This window comes from Petromyzon marinus, chromosome 5, assembly GCF_048934315.1.
Source record: "Petromyzon marinus isolate PM22_M1 ecotype Great Lakes invasive population chromosome 5, UKy_Petmar_22M1.pri1.0, whole genome shotgun sequence".
Classification (NCBI taxonomy): Eukaryota; Metazoa; Chordata; class Hyperoartia; order Petromyzontiformes; family Petromyzontidae; genus Petromyzon; species Petromyzon marinus.
Genome location: NC_133671.1, coordinates 20246489 through 20269419, shown reverse-complemented (window position 1 = coordinate 20269419; position 22931 = coordinate 20246489). Strand labels below are relative to the sequence as shown.

The window sequence follows — 22931 nt, the reverse complement described above, 5'->3', positions numbered from 1 at the left end:
CTCACTGGGGGGAGGAAGTGGTGGGGGGTGGGGGGGGGGCAAGTCTCTCGCCACCGAGACACTCCACCAATTCGGCAGCACCACTCGGGATTAAGACGACAAATAAAATCACGGACGGCCGTCGCGCGAAATAAAAATCATGCAACCTGGTGTGCCCCCAATTCCCGCTAATCCCTGGGTACACTGCTGGCCCTAATGAGCTGCACAGTTAATCTGTGATGAGAACTAATCAGTGGGAGGGCTGATAATAAAGGCGCTGGCGGTGAGTGGTGGTGAGCGGCGGTGAGGGCGCAGGGTGGTGGGCTGGCTCGTGTGCAACTGGGCCGCGCCTTCGTTGCGACCGCACGTCACCGCAGGCGGCCTTGTGTGCGGGGCCAAATTTCTGGCCGAATGTGATCCGAGGTGCTGGCGGTAGGTCGGAGCCCGTGTAATGTGGTTAGTGGCCACGGCCACGGAGAGAAGAGGTATGTAGGATGCGGTGTGCTGAGCGCGGAAATATTTCCTGGGTAGCCGACCCAGTGCAGGGGTAACCCACGGTTTACCCCACCACCATCAATGCGTTCTATCCAAGCCCCGCGCTTAAACTTCGCTCGTTAGGGCGTCGCTCATTGTCCTCTGCTGCCCCTACAGTCTGGATCTCCCTTCCCCCAGCCATTCGTGCCGTCGAATTCTTTGCCCCAATTCAAGCCGAGACTCAAGACCTCCCTTTGTGTTCTGCTGCCTCTGACTGTCCACCTCTCTCATGAAATAACGATGCCCAATGCCTCCCATGCAGCGTCTTGAAATGCCATCGTTTTCAGACGCTGCCTGAATTCACATTGTTGTGGTGCTGTCCCATGATACTCCTCTGTTACGTGTAAACACTCCCCCACCTCCCATGTCAGATTTTGACTGGGAAAATTGACCCATTTCTTTGCCAGTACGAATCCATGTGCCTTTGTACTCAACCTCATTTATAATACATTTTGCTAAAATATTAATCTCCATTAACATGTTAATATTTAATTGTAACTAATTATCCCTAATTATCCTCACATTGCGTCAGGTTCTATACACGATTATAAATTACTTTTCATTGCACGTTTTCTGCAGTGCTTTAACCCGGGGTCCCCCTTGAGAACAGGGACGACAACTCCATGCTGCTGCCTACCACCCCACAACGCTGCTGTGCCACCAAACTTGGCATGCGCCACAGGAGCGGTATTTATTCCACGATCTCCTCTTGTCCACCCATTCTCAATCCACCGACGGAAGAATGTGTCCACATGCCACGTCGCTCACGGCGGTGAAGGCGTGGAACTCGTTCTGATATCACTCGACACTGGTTTTTAGCCGTGGCCAGGAATTGAACTCGGGTATATTTCTGGCCATTTTTTTTTTTAAACCCAATTCCTGGCCACAGGGTTCAATGATGCCTGGGCCATCGCGAATCTCAGTAGCCACGATTTTATCCGAGTTCAATTCCTGGCCACTGATATTAGTCGTGGATAGGAATTGGTTAGCGCACCACGCTGTAAAGCAGGCGACCCGAGTTCGATTCCTGGCCACATCAAACATCAGTGCTGAGTGACATCTAAACCGGTCCTGGGTTTACCCCCTCACCAATCATCGACCCACACTGAGCAGCGTGGTGAAGCTATAGTCAAATAATTCCCATGACTGACACGCCATTGGGAGGCCTTCATCTAGCGGTGGATGGAGAAAGGGCCGACAACCATTATTTTGTCGACATATATTTTTGAGAATAAATGTTCATAAAATCAGTCATGCAACTGATTTTGATCTATTTCTATGTTGGCTTTCCACGTCAAACCTGTAGAATAATACTATGTATCGGCCGTCACCTGTTGACTCAGCTATGCCTTGAAAACAGAGGCTCGAAGTTTCGACGAGTTTTCAACCCCCGGTTGAAATTACCTCCATCCATCAGTCAAACCAAAGAAGAGCAGGCAACAAAATTGTAAGTGGAATAATTTGTGTAGATTGAGGACGGCCGAAAAAGACGTTGACTTTGTTCCCTGTGATGCAGACGCCGGCACGAGCGGTGACGCGTGGGTGAAGGGCACCACGGTGGTGAGATGTTAACTACCTCGTCTGGTATACAGGACGCCGTCGGTTCCACCCTGACGCCTTCTGTAAATTTGGAGTTTGCATGTTCTCCCCGTGGTTGCGTGGATTTTTCTCGGGGTCCTCCGGTTTTTCCCTCAACATTTAGAATCAACAGCATACCTTTAGTGTATTTGGCTGCTATAACTTTTCACGTTAGAGGCTACTTGGTTGAGTTATCATTTGTGGCCAGGTCGTTCCTGACAAAGTGCTACATAGCTCAGTGGGTCTTAACTGATAAAATAATAAAATAAAATAGTCTAGTTCAATAGTTCAGTTTTCGAAGAGGTGCCGGACGTATATATAAAGCGGACGGAGCACGTCAGCATTTCCCCCACGGGTGAGCGACAAGTAAAAATAAATGAAGCAAATCTCAAAACGGTGTCGGCTCAAGGCGCCCAAGCAGATGCGGGGAGTTTAAACCGGAGCCGGAGCAAACCTCTCAATCAATCGGACGGATTGCCTCGGCAAGTCGTCGATATTTTCACTTTTGCTTAAATTACAGATGGTGCCGCCACGCGCTCTCACAGGGCCCACATCACTCACGCCGAGCGAAGGTGAAGGGGGTGGGGGGGCTGGGGACGGGGCTGGCTTGGCTCGATCGGGAAATTTTCTGAATGGGAGCGCCGAGCCAGCACTGCGGAGATCCCGGATTCCAGTGGCACATCCAGGGGGGCAGAAGGGCGAAGGGGGAGGAATACCCAACGCCCGAACGCCCCCCCCCCCACCCACCCCCTTCGAGATGTGAAAGTTGATATTTTATTTATCAGAGAAAAGACACTGCATATTTCTTTTACAATGAGGGTCCACCAACCCCCACGCTCCGTGGGAGGTGTCTAGATCCGCCTCCGTTGGATTTCGATTTGGGGATTGAGCCGCCCGCGACGAGAGCGGGTTCTCAAGTGCAGTGGGGTTACGGTCTCAGCCGGATCACGAACGATTTGCACACAAAACCTCCTAGCACCATCATCATTCCAATCATTATCAGTCAGCCTCGCAGTGGCTTTCGGCTAACCGTCGAACAAAGACGGCCATGGCGTCTCGCGCTTTCAGATGCGCTTCTGCGGCCGTCTGGAACTCCCTCGCTTCCGATACGAGGAAGTGGTTTATGTCCCTTGACGAGATCAGCAAGGTATTGTGGTTCATTTGTGGCGGGTATTTGTGGCAGGCAAATGAACCACCATTTGCCTGCTTGAGGGTTTTTTGTTGTTTTTTGTTGTTTGTAGTTGTTGCAAGGTTCGCAACTTGAGCTGCCAAGTTTGTTCGCCCCGAGTGCCGCCCGCGGTGCCGTTCGGGAAATGCGGCTGCGACCCTTCACCTCGATCGTGAGGGGGACCTCCTGCCCGGTTGGCGCTCGGCAAAGCGATTTGGATGTCGACAAATGCGCTATTTTGTGGGCGGCGGGTGAACAGAGAAGGAACACAAATTAAATCCCTGTGAGCGCCCCGCGCGGCAACCCGTGGAACCGCCACCGCCGCCGCCACCTTCAAATCGAACGCAACACGAAAGCGCTCCTCGGTGAAGGAGAAAACCACAATAAATAATTAACATTTCTAAGAAAGGAAAGGCTGCATTTATGGCGTCGGTAAATATTTCCTAGAGTACGAGATTCCCATCCGGGCTTCGTTTACGACGGAGGTGCAGCGAGATCCTCAAATGGAATCATAAAAGGCGCTGCAAAAACACAAGCTGCTAAGTCACCCCCCTCCCCAGGTGGCAACAAATGCCACTTCCTTATGAGATGATGTGCGGAAATAAACTGTTGGGATAAACAACAAGAACCACCGCACACTCATAACCACACACTAAACGAAACATTTTTTTTTTATTTTACCAGGTAAGGCCCACCGAAGTATATAGCTTTTTTTTTCAGAAGCGGCCTGGCCACAAACGAATTGGCCTATCATGTGAAAACTTATAGCAGCCAACTACTCCAAACGCATGTTTCTAAATGTGGAGGGAAATATCGGAGGACCTGGAGAAAAATATACGCGACCACGGGGAGAACATGCAAACTGTAAATATACAGGCATCGGGGTCGAGATTGAACCCACGACATCCTGTATACCAAGCGAGGTAGTTAACATCTCGTTACCGTGGAGTGCCACACGTACGAAATTGATTGCCCCACAAATGTGCACCATGGTCAGGATTAAAATCTATTTCACCAATATCCTAGCACAGTTCATGAACCACAACCACTCACCACATGAACAATAGGCAGAGATCGCCACTTTAGCCTGAACAGATTGCTGGGGCAAGTGCTGTTAGCATGTAGCATCTATGAAGGGCGGCACAGCACACGAGGGGTGGATGGCCAGCATCGCACCCGGCCACCTTTGTCTCCCCAGTGCTGATGTTTATACACAGCATCAGGTGCTCATTTCTTAAGGCCGAGTCGATCTAGAGGAGAGACCCAATACAGGTTCAAAGGTTCAAATAATCACACCGATATTGGTCATGAGCGGGAATTGAACTCGGGCCGCTGAGTTAGAAGTGCACTGCGCTAGCCACCACGCTACCGCTCCCTCCTCCTCCAACGCACACAGTGAACAACCTCACAGCTTGTTTAAATACAAAAAAAAAACACAAACACGTTTGGCTATGGCCGTTAAACGTCCTCCACGCCAGGACGTGCGGCATTAACAACAGCTCGTGGCTACAGCGAAATGGAGGGCAGGGTTAGTGAGCAGGGGAGTCCAGTGCACAGCATCGGCCGGCCCTCATCCCCACCCCCGCACACACGGGGGGCTGATCTGCAGGCAGCGCACGCAGCACACAGCAACGTCTGCATACAGCAGAAGCAGCTGCACCCCAGCAGAATAAGTGTGAGCATTTTCGACAGAGGGAACATTCACGCTTTCGTTATCGACTCATTTATCCATGCGTATGTTCGTGTGTATGTGCGTACGGCCGTTTTGCGTTGCGTCTTAATCCGGAGTTTATTGCACGTTTCATTGTGAAGCAAATATGTTCGTTCAGCTGCGGGTACGGTGGGCGGGAGGGTTAGCAGGCGATTGCTGGGATCGTGATGCACAACTCGAATCAAGCAATCAAAGAGCCCTCCTTGCCAGGACGATGCTGCCGCCGCTGGCTGTTAGCCGCGGTTGCTGCTGCCGCCGCCGGCAATGTCCTTTGCAAAAAAAACATTTCGATTGCTTCTTGTTAACAAATGCCGAGCGCCCTCTTTGTCATTGCGAATGCAGCTGCGCGGTCAGAAAAGGCGATTAAAAAAGAAGAGGTCTTCGAAAGAGTGCGGCTTGATTTCGCGAGTGCAGTGGCGGATAATAATTGATGGCTATTTATTTATTCATGCGACTCGGAGACCTGCAACGGCGCAAATGAAAGGAGCAACGCTGCAGTGTCTGGCTCGACACAGCCAATCACGATGACGCACGGACGTTTACAGGGAAAGCCATGAGCAGTTTTGGGGGGGGGGGGGTAGGATTCAGAGCCACGATTATCTCAGAACCTGTCACACGCACTCTCACGGTTCATGCTGGGTCCGTGTCGCATGTGTGTAATTTGCACATTCTAAATTAAGTTTAATTATTTTCTTTAAGCGGCTGTCTGAAAGCATAACAGCAAACGCTGCTAATAGGTAATTTAGGCCGTCGCTAGGATTTCAGCCAACGAGGAGAACAAAGAGCCTTTGGTTTATAGGGCATCTTAAGTGCAAAGCAATAAAACAAAACTCCACTCCCATTAAGGCTCAAAAGGCCAGAATGTTATTTCCCTTCATATATTCAGCAGCAGGAGCTGTCCTTGGTGCTGAAAGTCGGCACAAGGTCGCTAACTGATCAAAATCTCTGGTTCTTTCGGTAAAGTCACGTAGGCAGAAAAAAGAATAATACAAATAAAGTGAATAAAATTATCACGATGTTTCTATCGCAACCACAAGCGGTCGTCACCAGGAAGAAGTGGTTACCTTCTAAAGGCAAACTGTTTATAAAGGTACTCTTTGGTTCTTTCGGTAAAATCACGTAGGTAGAAGTAAAATAGAACAAATCACCGTCAGCAGTGTGGCGTGTGGAGTGGGGTGCAGTGAGTTCTTGGCGGCCCTTTGCTGCATTGGCATTGCTGCTGCATTGCTGCTGCATTGCCATTGTTACTGATCAAAAGCGCTGCGCGAGCGGTGTTAAACCGTTTAGCACCACCACCACGCCACGCTCGGACTAACTCTGGCTAATATGACTGATGTAGTCTCAGAGTAGGTGGAAGTGCAATCATCGTCAATCATCGTCAGCGGCCGTTGTCTATCCACTGCTGGATGTAGGCTCCCCCAACAATGTCGCCATCTCCCAAGTGCCAGAGCTTCTCGTTACTTTCTGTCTCACTCCTGTGCACGTGCCGATTTCACCGTTCCGTCGAGCAATGAGGCCTGCCCTAGCCCATTCACTTGTTTTTAAATTGTCCGTTTGATGTCAAGATAAAGAGTCGAACACTCAGGTACTGTACACACCACACGAGCACCTTTGCGTTGGTCTATTTGTGCCATTCTGTGTGTGTGTGTGTGCGTGGAGCAAGCTTTAGTGCTTTGAACTCGGCCACCTGAGTTTGAAGCCATCCTGGGCATCTCCTTGGCTGACTCAGCCTTGTTATGAATGAGTATCCGGTGCGGCGCGTATACAAAGGCAACCATTCGTGGAGCTAGGCACACCACCCCCTCGTACTCCGCGCAGGCCTTCAAAGGTGCCCGCTAACGGCACTCGTCCCAGCAGCTTGAATATGCAACACGGGGGGGGAGGGGGGTGGGGACTTTTGCCTTCACTTTATATCACGCGCAGGGCGACACCTCGTGGGAGACGGTAGCACCATCTCGAAGGGTTGAACCGGTCCGGGAGAGAGAACCGCGTGGGTTCTAGACTGGGTGTTCAGGTGGGTGGCGATTCACACCAGTAACGTAACAGCGTCCAAGGAAATCCCTTACCGAGTCTCAAGACTCCCTTTGAGGGAGGTCCCTGCGGTTGGGATGTCTGGCCAATTTTCTCCGAGTCGCGTTCTCTCTTCGCGAGCGAGCGAACACGGGGCGGCGGTGGTGGCGGCGCATTACAAGGTGAAATTATTGTTAAGTTACGATTAACGTGACGATAACGAGAGCGAGAAAGAAACCCCGCCCTTCCTCCCCCCCCCTCCATCATGCAATTCATCCGAATTGCAGCTCTGATCGCGACTGTATGTTAAATCGTCGGGGTTGTCCGCTGTAAAGGTTCACACATGCGCAAAGGTCGCTCGGGATTTCTTTCGTTGTTTAAAAAAAATGTCTTTGAACATTCCGGCATTCGGGGGCTGGCTGGCCACGCCATGACACATGGAGCTGTTTATTTCTGCCAGTTGTACAAACTGGCGGAAATAAACCCTGGGGGTGGGGCGCTCTCTCCCGGTTCCTTAACTGCAATTGACAGATTACCACTGCTACCATCAAGCCAGGCTCCCCAATAACAATGAGCTCCAAGCGGCGTCATTTCTCTGGGCCTGCCTGCAGACACAAGGGGATAATGAAGCCGACCCTACAGAGCGCGGTTCATAAAACACAGCGCACTGCCACAATTCGGAGAGACCTCCGCTTTCGCGGCCAGGGCGAGCAAGTCGCAGCGAACAAACGCGAGCGGACCCGACGTTCACACACGCGGTAAGCTTATACTGTGATGGCATTAAAACACCGCAGTGCCGTTTGATTCTCGAGGCAAGCCTCATTAGGTTATCAAGACTCGGTTTCGGAAGGGTGTTGCGTTGCAATGTTCTGCCCAATTGCTCTTCAAGGCACGTTTAGGCACACAGGAGGAAACCTTAGTAGCCCGCAAATATCCCACGCATGCGCACACGAATGGGACAGTACTGAAAGTCGCGCACAGATGGATTTACTATAAACCAGCCCTGGCCACCACACAGCCCCCCCCCCCCCCCGTAAAAACAATCTGTGCTGCGCTACTCATGATGCGCACAAAGATTCCCCGTGTAGCCTTAACAGACTGTAGGGGCAAGTGCTGTTAGCGAGCACCTATAAAGGCCGGCATGGCACACGAGGGGGTGGGTGGCCAATACCACGCCCGGCCGCCTTTGTCTCCCGAGTGGCGATGTTTCTACACTCATTTGAGGCTAAGTCGACCTAGGGAAGGCTCAGCACCGGTTCAGATAATCGTCACTGCTATTGGCCGTGGACGGGAATCGAACCCGGGTCACCAGGTTTGTAGCGCAGCACGCTCACCGCTACACCACCGCTCCCCATGCGCACACACACACATGCATACAGGCACAAATGCACCATTGCACACACAGATAAACGCATGCACATGCGCTCCACGACTGCCACTTTCGGCAAGCGTGAGGGCGTTTGCCTCGCTGGTGGTCCGTGGTGGAGTGGGGTGGGGATGGGTTGGAAGGGGTTGTGGTAGTGGTGGTGGGGGGGGGGTTTGTGGGGGCGGTGGGCATCAGGGTCGGCGACGTCTCGAGAGGAAGCGGCAGCTGGTACGCGCACGAACGCGCGTACGTGCGCGTACCTTTTACGCACGTACGCGCGTACGTGCATGCGTGCGTCCCGCTTGCACCTCATACGTATACGCACGTACGCATGTGCATGTGGGACGCATGCACGCACGCACGTTCACACGCCGCACGCCGCACGACTCCCAATGAGCTGCTTGCACCGCCGCGCCGCTAACAGGAAGGTCGCAAGCGCGCCCGCCGGTGGGGAGTGTGCCGGGGCCCTACCCGGTAATTTTCCACGGAATAACATCATTAATGAGGTCACGCCTACCTGATAGTCTGAAGAGTATTGTTATTATTATCATCATCATATTATTCTTTTTATAGGTGGGTTTTTGTTGTTGGTACGCGTAATTTGGAGGCGGAGTCGCAAAAATAAATATATTATTCGAAATAAACATGCCTTCGTCATACGCGTCTCGATTTTTGTCGTGTTACGCGCACTGTATAAAGGAAGGATTGATGCTTTTCATTAGCAATTTTGAAAGCGTCCTGATGTAATAAAGCGTGACATTACGGACTAAATCAATATTCCATTCTTCACATCCCAGAATGTTATTTTTTTAATCTGGTTAAAGGCTAAACTAACAGCACTGTTGAGATGATTAAAATCACAATTTCGATCTATAACTCGTCTAAACACAGCCGTAATTCAGTGTTCTGAATAACCGCGATAAAATCTGTCTTTTTGGCCACTCCGAAGACGGTCGGCCCACGTTGATACGACGAACGAAGAAATAATGGAAAATGTTCAAATGCCGGCGACTGTGGTCAAATGTTCCTACGACAGGGCAATCAAACACTCCAGGGCTCAAGGCCACTGTGCGATTCAAACCCTGGCATTAATGAACTTGGGTGACTAAATGGTCAACAAGCCAGGGGGAGCTCCTGCCAATTAGCCAAGCAGGGGTCCTGTCAATTAGCCAAGGAGGGGTCCTGTCAATTAGCTAAGGAGACCATTATCTATTAGCCATAGTGACACCTGTCAACTACCAAAGGAGGCAAATGTCAACTAGCCAATGGGGGAGAGGGGGCCTTGCCCATTAAAATCATAACCACGAGGACCCCTGTCAATTAGCCAAGGGGGTCTTCCCCGATCAATTAAGCTCGGAGGGACATGAAGGGTTTTCCGCCTCAATCCAAAAGTTGGGGGATGGGGTGGGGGAGGGAGGGTGGCGGTGGGGGAATGGGATATCTTGTGCCCCCCCCCTTCCCGTTTAATCCGCGATGCTTCGTGTATTATCTAGGACGCTTTCTTCCCTTATCTAGGATGCTTCGTGTATTACCTAGAACGCTTCTTGTATTATCTAGGACGCTTTCTTCTCTTATCTAGGACGCTTCGTGTATTATCTAGGACGCTTTGTGTCTTATCTAGGACGCTTGGTGTATTATCTAGGATGCTTCGTGTATTATCTAGGACGCTTCGTGTATTATTTAGGACGCTTCGTGTATTATCTAGGATGCTTCGTGTATTATCTAGGACACTTTGTGTATTATCTAGGACGCTTCGTGTATTATCTAGGACACTTCGTGTATTATCCAGGACGCTTCGTGTATTATCTAGGACGTGTCGTGTATTATCTAGGACGCTTCGTGTATTATCTAGGATGCTTCGTGTATTATCTAGGACACTTCGTGTATTATCTAGGACGTGTCGTGTATTATCTAGGACGCTTCGTGTATTATCTAGGATGCTTCGTGTATTATCTAGGACACTTCGTGTATTATCTAGGACGCTTCGTGTATTATCTAGGACGCTTCGTGTATTATCTAGGACGCTTTGTGTATTATCTAGGACGCTTCATGTATTATCTAGGATGCTTTGTGTATTATCTAGGACGCTTCGTGTATTATCTAGGACGCTTCATGTATTATCTAGGATGCTTTGTGTATTATCTAGGACGCTTTGTGTATTATCTAGGACGCTTCATGTATTATCTAGGACGCTTCGTGTATTATCTAGGATGCTTCGTGTATTATCTAGGACGCTTTGTGTATTATCTAGGACGCTTCATATATTATCTAGGACGCTTCATGTATTATCTAGGACGCTTTCTTCTCTTATCTAGGACGCTTCGTGTATTATCTAGGACACTTCGTTTATTATCTAGGACGCTTCGTGTATTATCTAGGACACTTCATGTATTATCTAGGACGCTTTGTGTATTATCTAGGATGCTTCGTGTATTATCTAGGACGCTTGGTGTATAATCTAGGACGTTTCGTGTATTATCTAGGACGCTTCGTGTATTATCTAGGACACTTCGTGTATTATCTAGGATGCTTCGTGTATTATCTAGGACGCTTTCTTCTCTTATCTAGGACGCTTCGTGTATTATCTAGGACACTTCGTTTATTATCTAGGACGCTTCGTGTATTATCTAGGACACTTCATGTATTATCTAGGACGCTTTGTGTATTATCTAGGATGCTTCGTGTATTATCTAGGACGCTTGGTGTATTATCTAGGACGTTTCGTGTATTATCTAGGACGCTTCGTGTATTATCTAGGACACTTCGTGTATTATCTAGGATGCTTCGTGTATTATCTAGGACGCTTCGTGTATTATCTAGGATGCTTCGTGTAATATCTAGGACACTTCGTGTATTATCTAGGACACTTCGTGTATTATCTAGGACACTTCGTGTATTATCTAGGACACTTCGTGTATTATCTAGGACGCTTTGCGTATTATCTAGGACGCTTCGTGTATTATCTAGGACGCTTTGTGTATTATCTAGGACGCTTCGTGTCTTATCTAGGACGCTTCGTGTATTATCTAGGACGCTTCACGTATTATCTAGGACGCTTCGTGTCTTATCTAGGATGCTTCGTGTATTATCTAGGATGCTTCGTGTATTATCTAGGATGCTTCGTGTATTATCTAGGACGCTTCGTGTATTATCTAGGACGCTTCATGTCTTATCTAGGATGCTTGGTGTATTATCTAGGACGCTTCGTGTATTATCTAGGACACTTCGTGTATTATCCAGGACGCTTCGTGTATTATCTAGGACGTGTCGTGTATTATCTAGGACGCTTCGTGTATTATCTAGGATGCTTCGTGTATTATCTAGGACACTTCGTGTATTATCTAGGACGTGTCGTGTATTATCTAGGACGCTTCGTGTATTATCTAGGATGCTTCGTGTATTATCTAGGACACTTCGTGTATTATCTAGGACGCTTCGTGTATTATCTAGGACGCTTCGTGTATTATCTAGGACGCTTTGTGTATTATCTAGGACGCTTCATGTATTATCTAGGATGCTTTGTGTATTATCTAGGACGCTTCGTGTATTATCTAGGACGCTTCATGTATTATCTAGGATGCTTTGTGTATTATCTAGGACGCTTTGTGTATTATCTAGGACGCTTCATGTATTATCTAGGACGCTTCGTGTATTATCTAGGACGCTTCGTGTATTATCTAGGACGCTTTGTGTATTATCTAGGATGCTTCATATATTATCTAGGACGCTTCATGTATTATCTAGGACGCTTTCTTCTCTTATCTAGGACGCTTCGTGTATTATCTAGGACACTTCGTTTATTATCTAGGACGCTTCGTGTATTATCTAGGACACTTCATGTATTATCTAGGACGCTTTGTGTATTATCTAGGATGCTTCGTGTATTATCTAGGACGCTTGGTGTATAATCTAGGACGTTTCGTGTATTATCTAGGACGCTTCGTGTATTATCTAGGACACTTCGTGTATTATCTAGGATGCTTCGTGTATTATCTAGGACGCTTTCTTCTCTTATCTAGGACGCTTCGTGTATTATCTAGGACACTTCGTTTATTATCTAGGACGCTTCGTGTATTATCTAGGACACTTCATGTATTATCTAGGACGCTTTGTGTATTATCTAGGATGCTTCGTGTATTATCTAGGACGCTTGGTGTATTATCTAGGACGTTTCGTGTATTATCTAGGACGCTTCGTGTATTATCTAGGACACTTCGTGTATTATCTAGGATGCTTCGTGTATTATCTAGGACGCTTCGTGTATTATCTAGGATGCTTCGTGTAATATCTAGGACACTTCGTGTATTATCTAGGACACTTCGTGTATTATCTAGGACACTTCGTGTATTATCTAGGACACTTCGTGTATTATCTAGGACGCTTTGCGTATTATCTAGGACGCTTCGTGTATTATCTAGGACGCTTTGTGTATTATCTAGGACGCTTCGTGTCTTATCTAGGACGCTTCGTGTATTATCTAGGATGCTTCACGTATTATCTAGGACGCTTCGTGTCTTATCTAGGATGCTTCGTGTATTATCTAGGATGCTTCGTGTATTATCTAGGATGCTTCGTGTATTATCTAGGACGCTTCGTGTATTATCTAGGACGCTTCGTGTCTTATCTAGGATGCTTGATGTATTATCTAGGATGCTTCGTGTATTATCTAGGATGCTTCGTGTATTATCTAGGATGCTTCGTGTATTATCTAGGACGCTTCGTGTATTATCTAGGATGCTTCGTTTATTATCTAGGATGCTTCGTGTATTATCTAGGATGCTTCGTGTATTACCAGGACGCTTTGTGTATTATCTAGGACGTTTCGTGTATTATCTAGGAAGCTTCGTGTATTATCTAGGACGCTTCGTGTATTATCTAGGACGCTTCATGTATTATCTAGGACGCTTCACGTTTTATCTAGGACGCTTCGTGTCTTATCTAGGACGCTTCGTGTATTATCTAGGACGCTTCGTGTATTATCTAGGACGCTTCACGTATTATCTAGGATGCTTCGTGTATTATCTAGGACGCTTCGTGTATTATCTAGGACGGTTCGTGTATTATCTAGGATGCTTCGTGTATTATCTAGGACGCTTCGTGTATTATCTAGGACGCTTCGTGTATTATCTAGGACACTTTGTGTACTATCTAGGACGCTTCGTGTATTATCTAGGACGTTTCGTGAATTATCTAGGACGCTTCGTGTTTTTTCTAGGACGCTTTGTGTATTATCTAGGACGTGTCGTGTATTATCTAGGACGCTTCGTGTATTATCTAGGACGTGTCGTGTATTATCTAGGACGCTTCGTGTCTTATCTAGGACGCTTCGTGTATTGTCTAGGACGCGTCGTGTCTTATCTAGGACGCTTCATGTATTATCTAGGACACTTCGTGTCTTATCTAGGATGCTTTGTGTATTATCTAGGACGCTTCGTGTATTATCTAGGACGCTTCGTGTATTATCTAAGACGCTTCGTGTATTATCTAGGACGCTTCGTGTGTTATCTGGACGCTTCGTGTATTATCTAGGACGCTTCGTGAATTATCTAGGACGCTTCATGTATTATCTAGGACGCTTCGTGTATTATCTAGGATGCTTTGTGTATTATCTAGGACGCTTCGTGTATTATCTGGACGCTTCGTGTATTATCTAGGACGCTTCGTGAATTATCTAGGACGCTTCATGTATTATCTAGGACGCTTCGTGTATTATCTAGGATGCTTCGTGTATTACCTAGGATGCTTCATGTATTACCTAGGACGCTTCGTGAATTATCTAGGACGCTTCATGTATTATCTAGGACGCTTCGTGTATTATCTAGGATGCTTTGTGTATTATCTAGGACGCTTCGTGTATTATCTGGACGCTTCGTGTATTATCTAGGACGCTTCGTGAATTATCTAGGACGCTTCATGTATTATCTAGGACGCTTCGTGTATTATCTAGGATGCTTCGTGTATTACCTAGGATGCTTCATGTATTACCTAGGATGCTTCGTGTATTATCTAGGACGCTTCGTTTATTATCTAGGACGCTTCGTGTATTATGTAGGACGCTTCGTGTATTATCTAGGACGCTTCGTGTATTATCTAGGACGCTTCATATATTATCTAGTATGCTTCGTGTATTATCTAGGATGCTTCGTGTATTATCTAGGATGCTTCGTGTATTATCTAGGACGCTTCGTGTATTATCTAGGACGCTTCATGTATTATCTACGACGCTTCATGTATTATCTAGGATGCTTTGTGTATTATCTAGGACGTGTCGTGTATTATCTAGGACGCTTCGTGTATTATCTACGATGCTTCATATATTATCTAGGACGCTTCGTGTATTATCTAGGACGCTTCGTGTATTATCTAGGACGCTTCGTGTATTATCTAGGACGCTTCGTGTATTATCTAGGACGCTTTGTGTATTATCTAGGACGCTTCATGTATTATCTAGGACGCTTCGTGTATTATCTAGGACGCTTCGTGTATTATCTAGGACGCGTCATGTATTATCTAGGATGCTTCGTGTATTATCTAGGACGCTTCGTGTATTATCTAGGATGCTTCGTGTGTTATCTAGGACGCTTCGTGTATTATCTAGGACGCTTCGTGTATTATCTATAATCACGTCAGCAGCCGCCCTCCCCCCCAATGCAAAGCAAAGCCCACAAGAGCCGGCAACCAGTACCAGTCTGGCCGCAGGCGTTGGTCACAGGGAGCCGAGTTCGTAATGGAACAAAAAAAACGTGAATCTGTAGGAGGGGGTGGGGAGGCGAGGGGTGGGAGGCGGATGGGTTCATAATGACTGGCTTTACCATATGTATCCACGAATCCGTGGTGTTGTGGGGCGACCTCTAAGAGATCCGGCTGGGCTCTGTTCCGCCGCCGAGGTAGCTGGCGTGATGGATAAATGCGACCCTCTGATAAAGACGCCATCGTGGGGCCGCTGGGGCCATTTGTGATTTTTTTGTCATTGCAAATTTGGGAAGCGCTTTTGAGGTGGAGCGCCGCTTGCCTCTGGGTCCGGAGGAGCGCCGAGGCGGAGGATTGGGATCGCGCCGACAGCAGCGCGGTTCGGCCCTCCCCACACGCACAGCGCGCAGGCCGGAGAGGGGGGGGCGATGGTTGAAAATGACTTCATTTTTTTAAAATAGCGCTTGCACATGGAATGGATGCTGTACGGTTTGGGGAAAAAATCCTTCCTGTGATTGAATTAGATTTCATTGCCCACACATTACCAATTACGGTATCTTACGCAGTTACAGGAGGTCCATTAGGATTTTGTAAACAGTTTGTTCTTTCTTAACGATTTTTTTTGGCTGCAGTTATTTTTACAGTGTATAAAATTTTGCAGAAATGTCGTGAATCCACTGCTGGATTAAGGTCTGCCTACGCCGTGTTGGTTGTGGTGGTGAGATGTTAACTACTTCGCCAAGTATACAAAGGATGTCGTGGGCCTGTATATGTGGAGTTTGCATGCCTCTCTCCCTGCGGTGTACATATGTGACCGGATGTCACCGCAACGGTTCAATGCCAGGTGGAGAGCATAGACGTGGGAGCATAGAGAGTGCAGTACAATGATGGATCTTGCTGCACTGCCTTCTGCTGCCTGACAGCAGCAGCAGCCTGTGACAGCCTCCTATTGGCATGGTGGTGGTCCCCCATTCAGGCTCAACACCTGCTTAGCTTATGAAATGTGACAAGATCGGGTGCCCTCTGGGTGATTTGGCCATAGGTCTTGATTACAGGATTACTGTTGTTACAATTATTCGCTATCCGCCACGTAGTGTGTTTACAGTAGAGTAGATTCACTTGAAGCAAGCGCTGCCGACCAATGTTTTACCGTAACTACAGCAACCACTTTGAATAATCCCCACAGTGCTCGTCTCAACCACTGTCACCTTGTGCACAGTTTTATAATTGTTGTAGAGCGCCGTGGACGAAGGCGCCGCCTTGCACAACTCCGCAAGTGGGGGAGAGAAGGGACCCAGCGTTGCACCATCTCGCGTGTGTAAACACCGCATTATATCCGCGGAATAACATTATAGTTCTCCCAATTCTCCTTCCAGTGGCTCCATGCTGCGGCCCTTATGGCCCCAGTAACGGCAATGGTGATTTAAAAGAAAAAATCGCGGAAGCGAGCCTAATTATTCGCGAAAGTCTCTTTCGCGTCATAAGGGGCTGTCCATAAATGGCGTCACGCACCTGGGGAGGGGGGGGGGCAGATTTTTGTGACGATGTGTGACGAGAGGGGGGGGGGTGGGTTGAGAAATGTGACGTCACATCAAAATGCGCAACTTTAAATAAATATAGAATTGTTATAACAACACTAATTGTTATAACGACACTCCTACAACGTCAGAGTGCAGCGCCACATTAAATACGCACTACAATGACAATAGTTTAAAGCGATTTGAAGCATGTTTTATTTTCAAAATGGAAATATGGTTTTGGGTGGGGGGGGGGCAGAGCTTTGTGACGTCATATTTGAGGGGGGGGGGTCTGACTTTTTGTGACGCCGTGTGACGAGGGGGGGGGGTCAAAAATAATCCAAAATCACGTGACGTCATTTATGGACGGCCCCTAAGGCTCCCCCTCCCTCCCGAAGACACCAAAACGTGTCTCCGTCAAAGCAGACGCGGTGCGGACCGCGGGCTCTTGAGACTCAAGCAAAATGGAGGAAAAAGCAGCGTGGGAAACGCGGAGGAGGACAAATCGCGTCAGTAATCGGTAATCGCGATTAGTGCTGAGGCTTAACGAATGGAGAGAAATATAACTCATCAAATTGTGCAAAGTTGTGCATTATTTCTGTGGCTAGCAAATGGCCAAAGGCGACCCGACTTCAGTATTCGGCATCTTATCTTCTTTTGTATTGCAGCCATGCAATCGTTGCATGAAATATATTCAGATAAAAAAACACAACATTAGTATCAAATAATGGAATAAGCAAACATCTAATGACAGGATCCCCTTGCAGCCGCAACTCACCTTGGTAGTGGAATCGGAACGAGCCCGGGACTCCGATCTGGAAACTCTGGAAATGAACCGACACTTGATTGGTCGGACTCCGGATCACCTGACCCTCGACGAGCAGCGTCTGATTGGCCAGCACGAGGGGGCGGCCGTCGAGGATGCTGTAGATGGACAACAATTCCCCCTCCAGCAGGTTCAGGGTCTTCACCTGGACAGAAACGGGCAGGGTGTATGGAGGACGATCGTGTTGAGTTTCTTACTGAAGCTCACTCGACATAAACCTGCTAAAACCCCTTCAAATCCTCGCAGCTTTACAATCTCTAATGCTTACGACAAAGACGCTGTTCATTGCACGATAAGTAACAGAATGATCACATGGACGATGAAAAATTATGACTGCAGTACTGTTACATTTCTTATCATAACGGGCAATCGGCATTTAATTACGACACGAATGACTGAGCTTATTACTTCCAATGTCCATTTCTTTGGGAGATATATTTTTTTGTCAAAAATAAACCAAACAAACGATAACAATGATGCTAAGCGTCGTCGCCGTGCCACCCTACCGCGGCAGCCCTCCCTGCCAAGTCAAAATAGATAAGCGGACAAAAAGTCTCCTTCACATCTCCGTCTCTCCAAGTAAAAGAAAATAAGTAATAAGTTAAAACAACTTTTTTAAAAACACGCCTTAATGAAATGTACCGTACTCGTAATGGAAGAACTCCACGACTCCAGGAAGTGGCCCCGAAGCTTGCCATAACGTAAGGGGACCGTGGTGACTTACAGCCAACGTGAGTTGAGCATGGACAATTAGACCCAAGCCGAAACAAAACATAAAAAAATAATTTTCATTTAAAGCTTTCGTGACTGCAGTAATTCATATTCTTAGTTTTTTCGGTAAAGTCACGTTGAAGAGAAACAACAAAATAATAAAATATATATAAAACAATAAAAAATTCTCACGACGTTTCGACCATAACTCAAATGGTCATCTTCAGGTGTGTTGGTTTGCATAAATTTATTTTTAAACGGCGCATTTATTTGTTTAAAAATATATCTTTTTAGTTTTTATGATAGAATATAGTATTGCATCAATATGACATAAATATACAAAGTTTGCAGTCGATACCACATTGGGAAGTGGGTTAAAATTTAGTTACAATATTTGAGGATGCAACAACAACAGACATAGTGAGTTAATAAAAAGCGTGTAATAAAAAGAAAGCATTTCTAACACGACCCATCAGCCGCACGGCCTTCTGTGAGTGCATCAATTCAGCATCACAGTTTCGAGACAAGCACAAACTGTGGACCGGTTTTCATCACGCGGCATCTCATAAGCAGACCGTCAGGCTTGCTTCAATCGACGCTGGTGAACCAGCGATCTTACAGGCAAGGGAGCCCTCCTCTCTTTTCCGCATGGGGTCCCTGTGTGACCCCCCTTGGAGCCGGTCTAGCACCGACAGCCGGACAACACCAAAGGTTCAACGTATCTCGGTGAAGAGGGAGAGAGGCTGTAATGCCTTCTCCTGTCCAGCAGATGATGGGTGGCCAGGGCAGCACATTCTGAGAAAGGTCACCTAATCGCCAACGGAGATCAAAATGCGAGGGGAGTGCACGATGCGTCACGTGGCTAATGCCGCTGCTACTGCGGCCGCTGCTGCTCCACCGGCCCACGTTACCCTCCGTAGGAACTCGCAAGGGGGTGAGAGTTGTCAACCCCATACACGGCTGCCTTTGTCTCCCCAGTGCTGATACTCGTATAGGGGAGGCCCCAGGACTGGTTCAGACATTCACCACTGCGATTGGCCGTGACCGGGACTCGAAACAACGGGGTTCGTAGTGCGGTGCGCTTACCCAATACGCCGCCGCTTCCCATTCACGCTCGCCCGCACAACGCGTGCGCGCCCGCAGGGTCCCGCACAATGCGAGCGCACGCAGGAGCACGTGCGTGCTGGTGCTGTCACCCACGTGCTGGTGCTGTCACCCACGTGCTGGTGCTGTCAACCACGTGCCGTTTACCGCGTGTGCGAAACGAGCCTTTAGTCGGGGCGTTCACAGTTCCGCACGAGCGTGACAGGGTCAGAGACGGGAGCGCGAGACTCGTCTCATTTTCTGCAAACGCTTGGGCCAATTTGCGCACGGCTTGCGAGGCGAGGCGCGGAGCAGACTGTGGGTCACCAACGTCATCATTATCATCGTTATCGTCATCATCTTTATCGTCATCATCATTATCGTCATCATCGCCGTCATCTTAGTGATCACCGTCATCAAGCAGTCTGAGCTAAACCCTGCGGTGAGGCCCTCTCACCTAGCCGGCAGCAGAATTTAAATTATCGCGATTCACTTGCGCGCTTCCTCCGATCCTCTCACAGCTGCACTCCCGCCATCGTTTCCACTACGACATGGTCTTCATCGGATTTTATCTTGTTCGTGTGTGTGTGTGTGCGTGCATCGCTTTTTAATTTCTTCTGATTTCCACAGACTTCATTGCCGCTGTTGCTTTTTACATTATTGCTTTTGTCATTTTTGGTGACCCAGGTCAATTTGCAAATGAAACTATCCGGCAGGTCTCTTGGAGTTCTCACCTCATTAAACAGAATAAAGTTGAAACTTGAACACAAAACTGCTGACAACCGTTGTGTGTGTGCGACCTTGCCACCAATTTGTCACGACCGCTCCTCGCCACGGATTCACCCTCCCGGGCATGGCCGAGAGAACAGCCGCAGCCGCTCCTCAACATCCGTGGTACCGACGTCGCGGCTCTGTAACATCTCTTGCACGAAGGTCCCCGCCCCAGTCCCCCCCCCCCTTTAGCGTTAACCCCCCCTCCACCATCCACCACAGCCCCATGGATCGCTTGGCGCAGCATTCCCCGAGCGTCCGGCCGCGACGTCCACAGAACCCATCGTCCGCGCCCGTGAAAAGCGCCATTCAGACGTTTCGACCGCGAGCCCAAACAAGGGAAACTATCTTTGAACAAACGTTCATGTGGAGAAGAATGTCTTTAGTGAACAGTGGGCAGGGGGGAGAGAGGGGGGGGGCTGTGGGGGAGGGGAGGGTTGGGGGGGGGGCAAGGTGCCTGCTGTGGAGCGGGGCAGGACGCGCTAGTGAGTCTCTCGATCGAGGCTCCAACGTCGCCATTTTAATTTTCCCCGTCGAAACTTGACCCTTGACGGCCGCTGCCCTTTGGGCGCTCGTTGGCGACCCCCGGCGGGGGATGCGCTGCTCGGAGGCGGCGGCGGCGAACGCGATCGTCCGCGGGGTTTTTTTCCCTTTTTCTTCTGCCGCGCGCGCACGAGGGTCACGCTGGCCGAGCCGAAGAGGCGGCGGCGCCGCTTTGCGAAACCCTCCCTCCGGAGACGACAGGTGGCAAGACGAGCCAGGGTCGGGGACGGTCCTCGCGGAAGATGAGCAAGAGGAGCGAGGAGGAAGAAGGAGAGACGAGGAACGAGGGAGGGAGGATGAAAAGGAGGGATGAGCAAGAGGAGCAGGAGGAGGATGAAAAAACGTTGGCGATGTGGGGTGGTGGGGGCACTTGGCAAGGCACCAATTCGGTTGAACCAGAATGCGCTTGGTCACGTGTTGTTACGTTTCAACCGACCACGCAGTGTCGGAGAGGCTGGCTGAGAGTCCCACCCCACCCTTTTGAAACCACACATCCCGTACTGTAGAGCATTAAAGATAATAAAATGAATGCTTTTTTTCAACCGCGTAAAATTAAAATTGTTTTATCCAATCGCCCAGTTGGCTCTGTGGACGAGACTATCGTATTCCTGGAGCGATATTCGATTGTGGCTTATTCAGTGTCGGCCAGCGTGGTGAAGTACCATCAAACGACCCACTATGGCCCACACGGCCTGAGGAGGTGGCCCTTCGTCCAGTCGTGGATTGTGGCAAAGGTCCATAAAACTCAAGAGGACGAGGCAAAATCAGAAAAAAACAACGTAGCCAGGAACGAGCGGCGGCTGACGCGCGCAGAAAGGCCCCGTGGAGCGGAGGCATCCACCAACGCGTCGTGAGGTTGTTAAAAAACGAAAAAATACAAATCCGCTGGGGGCAGGTGTTTGTGAGGTCAGAGGTTCTTCTGCGGCAACAAATTAACTTTAAAAAAAGAAAATTTAATCAATGACCAAAACCGCGCAACGGGGCTGTGCGCGTGCCCCCCCGTCGAGGCTGCTGAAGGGCTGCGCGGAATGAGATCGCGACCCCTCGCCAGATTTCCTCGCCACCATCTGGGCACCGCCGAACGAAAGCAGCTGCCGCACGCACGCACACGTGCCAGGCTCGCACACGTGCCACGCACGCGCCAGGCACGCGCCAGGCGCACACGCCAGGCTTGTACTCATGGTCTCCGCACGAAGATGTGAGGAGCAGTCACTGGTGGTGGCCGGTGCCAGAAACTCCACTCCTCATTTTGCCGCGCACTTGGGAAGGGAGAGTGACATTTTTCTAGGGAATCGCCGGCCTCGGCAGAGATTTCCACGGACACCGACAGCTCACCCCCCCCAACCCCCCGAACGACGTCTTTCAGCCAAACTGAGCCATCGAGGCAAATTAGCCGTGTCATCGCGGCTGGCGGACATCGCAGCTGTGCTGACACAAATGGGTTTTTTTGTTTTCCCCGTAGTCGGCGATTCTGTGCTTTTTGGATATTTCCACAGTGATGCCTTCACGCAAACCCACACGCCATTTGCTGTTGTGTTTCCGGTATCAGCGACGCCTTACGCGGGGTGAGGCGAGGCATTTGTGGTTCACGTCGTAAATGCGTGCGTTTGTGTGGGTAAGGTGCTTGCTGAGTGTATGTGAATAATTTATGATGTCAGAATCTACGTTATTTTGTTCATATATTTTAGATTATTTTGCCTCAGACCTGTGGTGCCATTTATTGGCCATCTCCCACAGACATTGAGCATCGGCAGGGATTCTTGGATGAGAAATTCCACCCAAGGAAAAAGCAATGACATTGAGCCCGCATCCAAAACCAACATTATTGCTCAACGATGCCAAAATTACGTTGACAATTATTTGCTGAACTATTATTTATGTAAAAATCACTTCATCAACACCCTGACCCCTGCTTGGTGTTGTTTTTGCGCTTGGTGGGGGGGGGGGGGGGGGGTGAGAAGTTAAGCGACTCCAATTTCACAACAGCGCTGAGGTTTTCGCATTTCCCCCCCGAAATCTTCCCCCCCCTTTCGCGATGGAAATTTCGATGGTAATTTCCCACCTCCCCGCTGCTTTACACAATAACCCCTCGCATCCCCCTAGCCCCGCTCCCGCAGCCGCTGCCCCCCTCCCCCCTTCCCCGAGTGAGATCCACAGCAGTGAGTGTGCAGCTCGGTCACGGTGGTGGTGGTGGGGGGGGCGTTCCCGTGGCGGTGGCGCGCTTGCCGGTCGTTGCAGAGGTTTCGCGGTTCGAGGCCCCGCGGTCGCCCTGGAGAGTACTGCGGGCGCGCATTGCACCATCAAAACCCATTGTTTGCTTCTCACGGTGGACGTTAAAGAAGCGGTGGAGTAAAAAGAAAGGGTGTTGCCGGCGTCATGTACGCATACTTAACTTATCTCGCACTGTACGTTGCCAACCGTGCTAATCGGAGTTGGACCAGAAC

At 49.0% G+C, this 22931-nt stretch overlaps 1 protein-coding gene across 2 annotated transcripts in view; it reads right to left on the bottom strand.

Moving 5' to 3' along the window:
- SEZ6 (seizure related 6 homolog) overlaps positions 1-22931 on the bottom strand; it is an 82738-nt gene that overhangs the window by 25044 nt on the left and 34763 nt on the right. For both annotated transcript variants that reach the window (XM_032947317.2, XM_032947318.2), the window contains exon 4: positions 17332-17524. In XM_032947317.2, coding sequence (XP_032803208.1) covers positions 17332-17524 — 193 coding nt within the window. The remainder of the gene's footprint in view (positions 1-17331; positions 17525-22931) is intronic.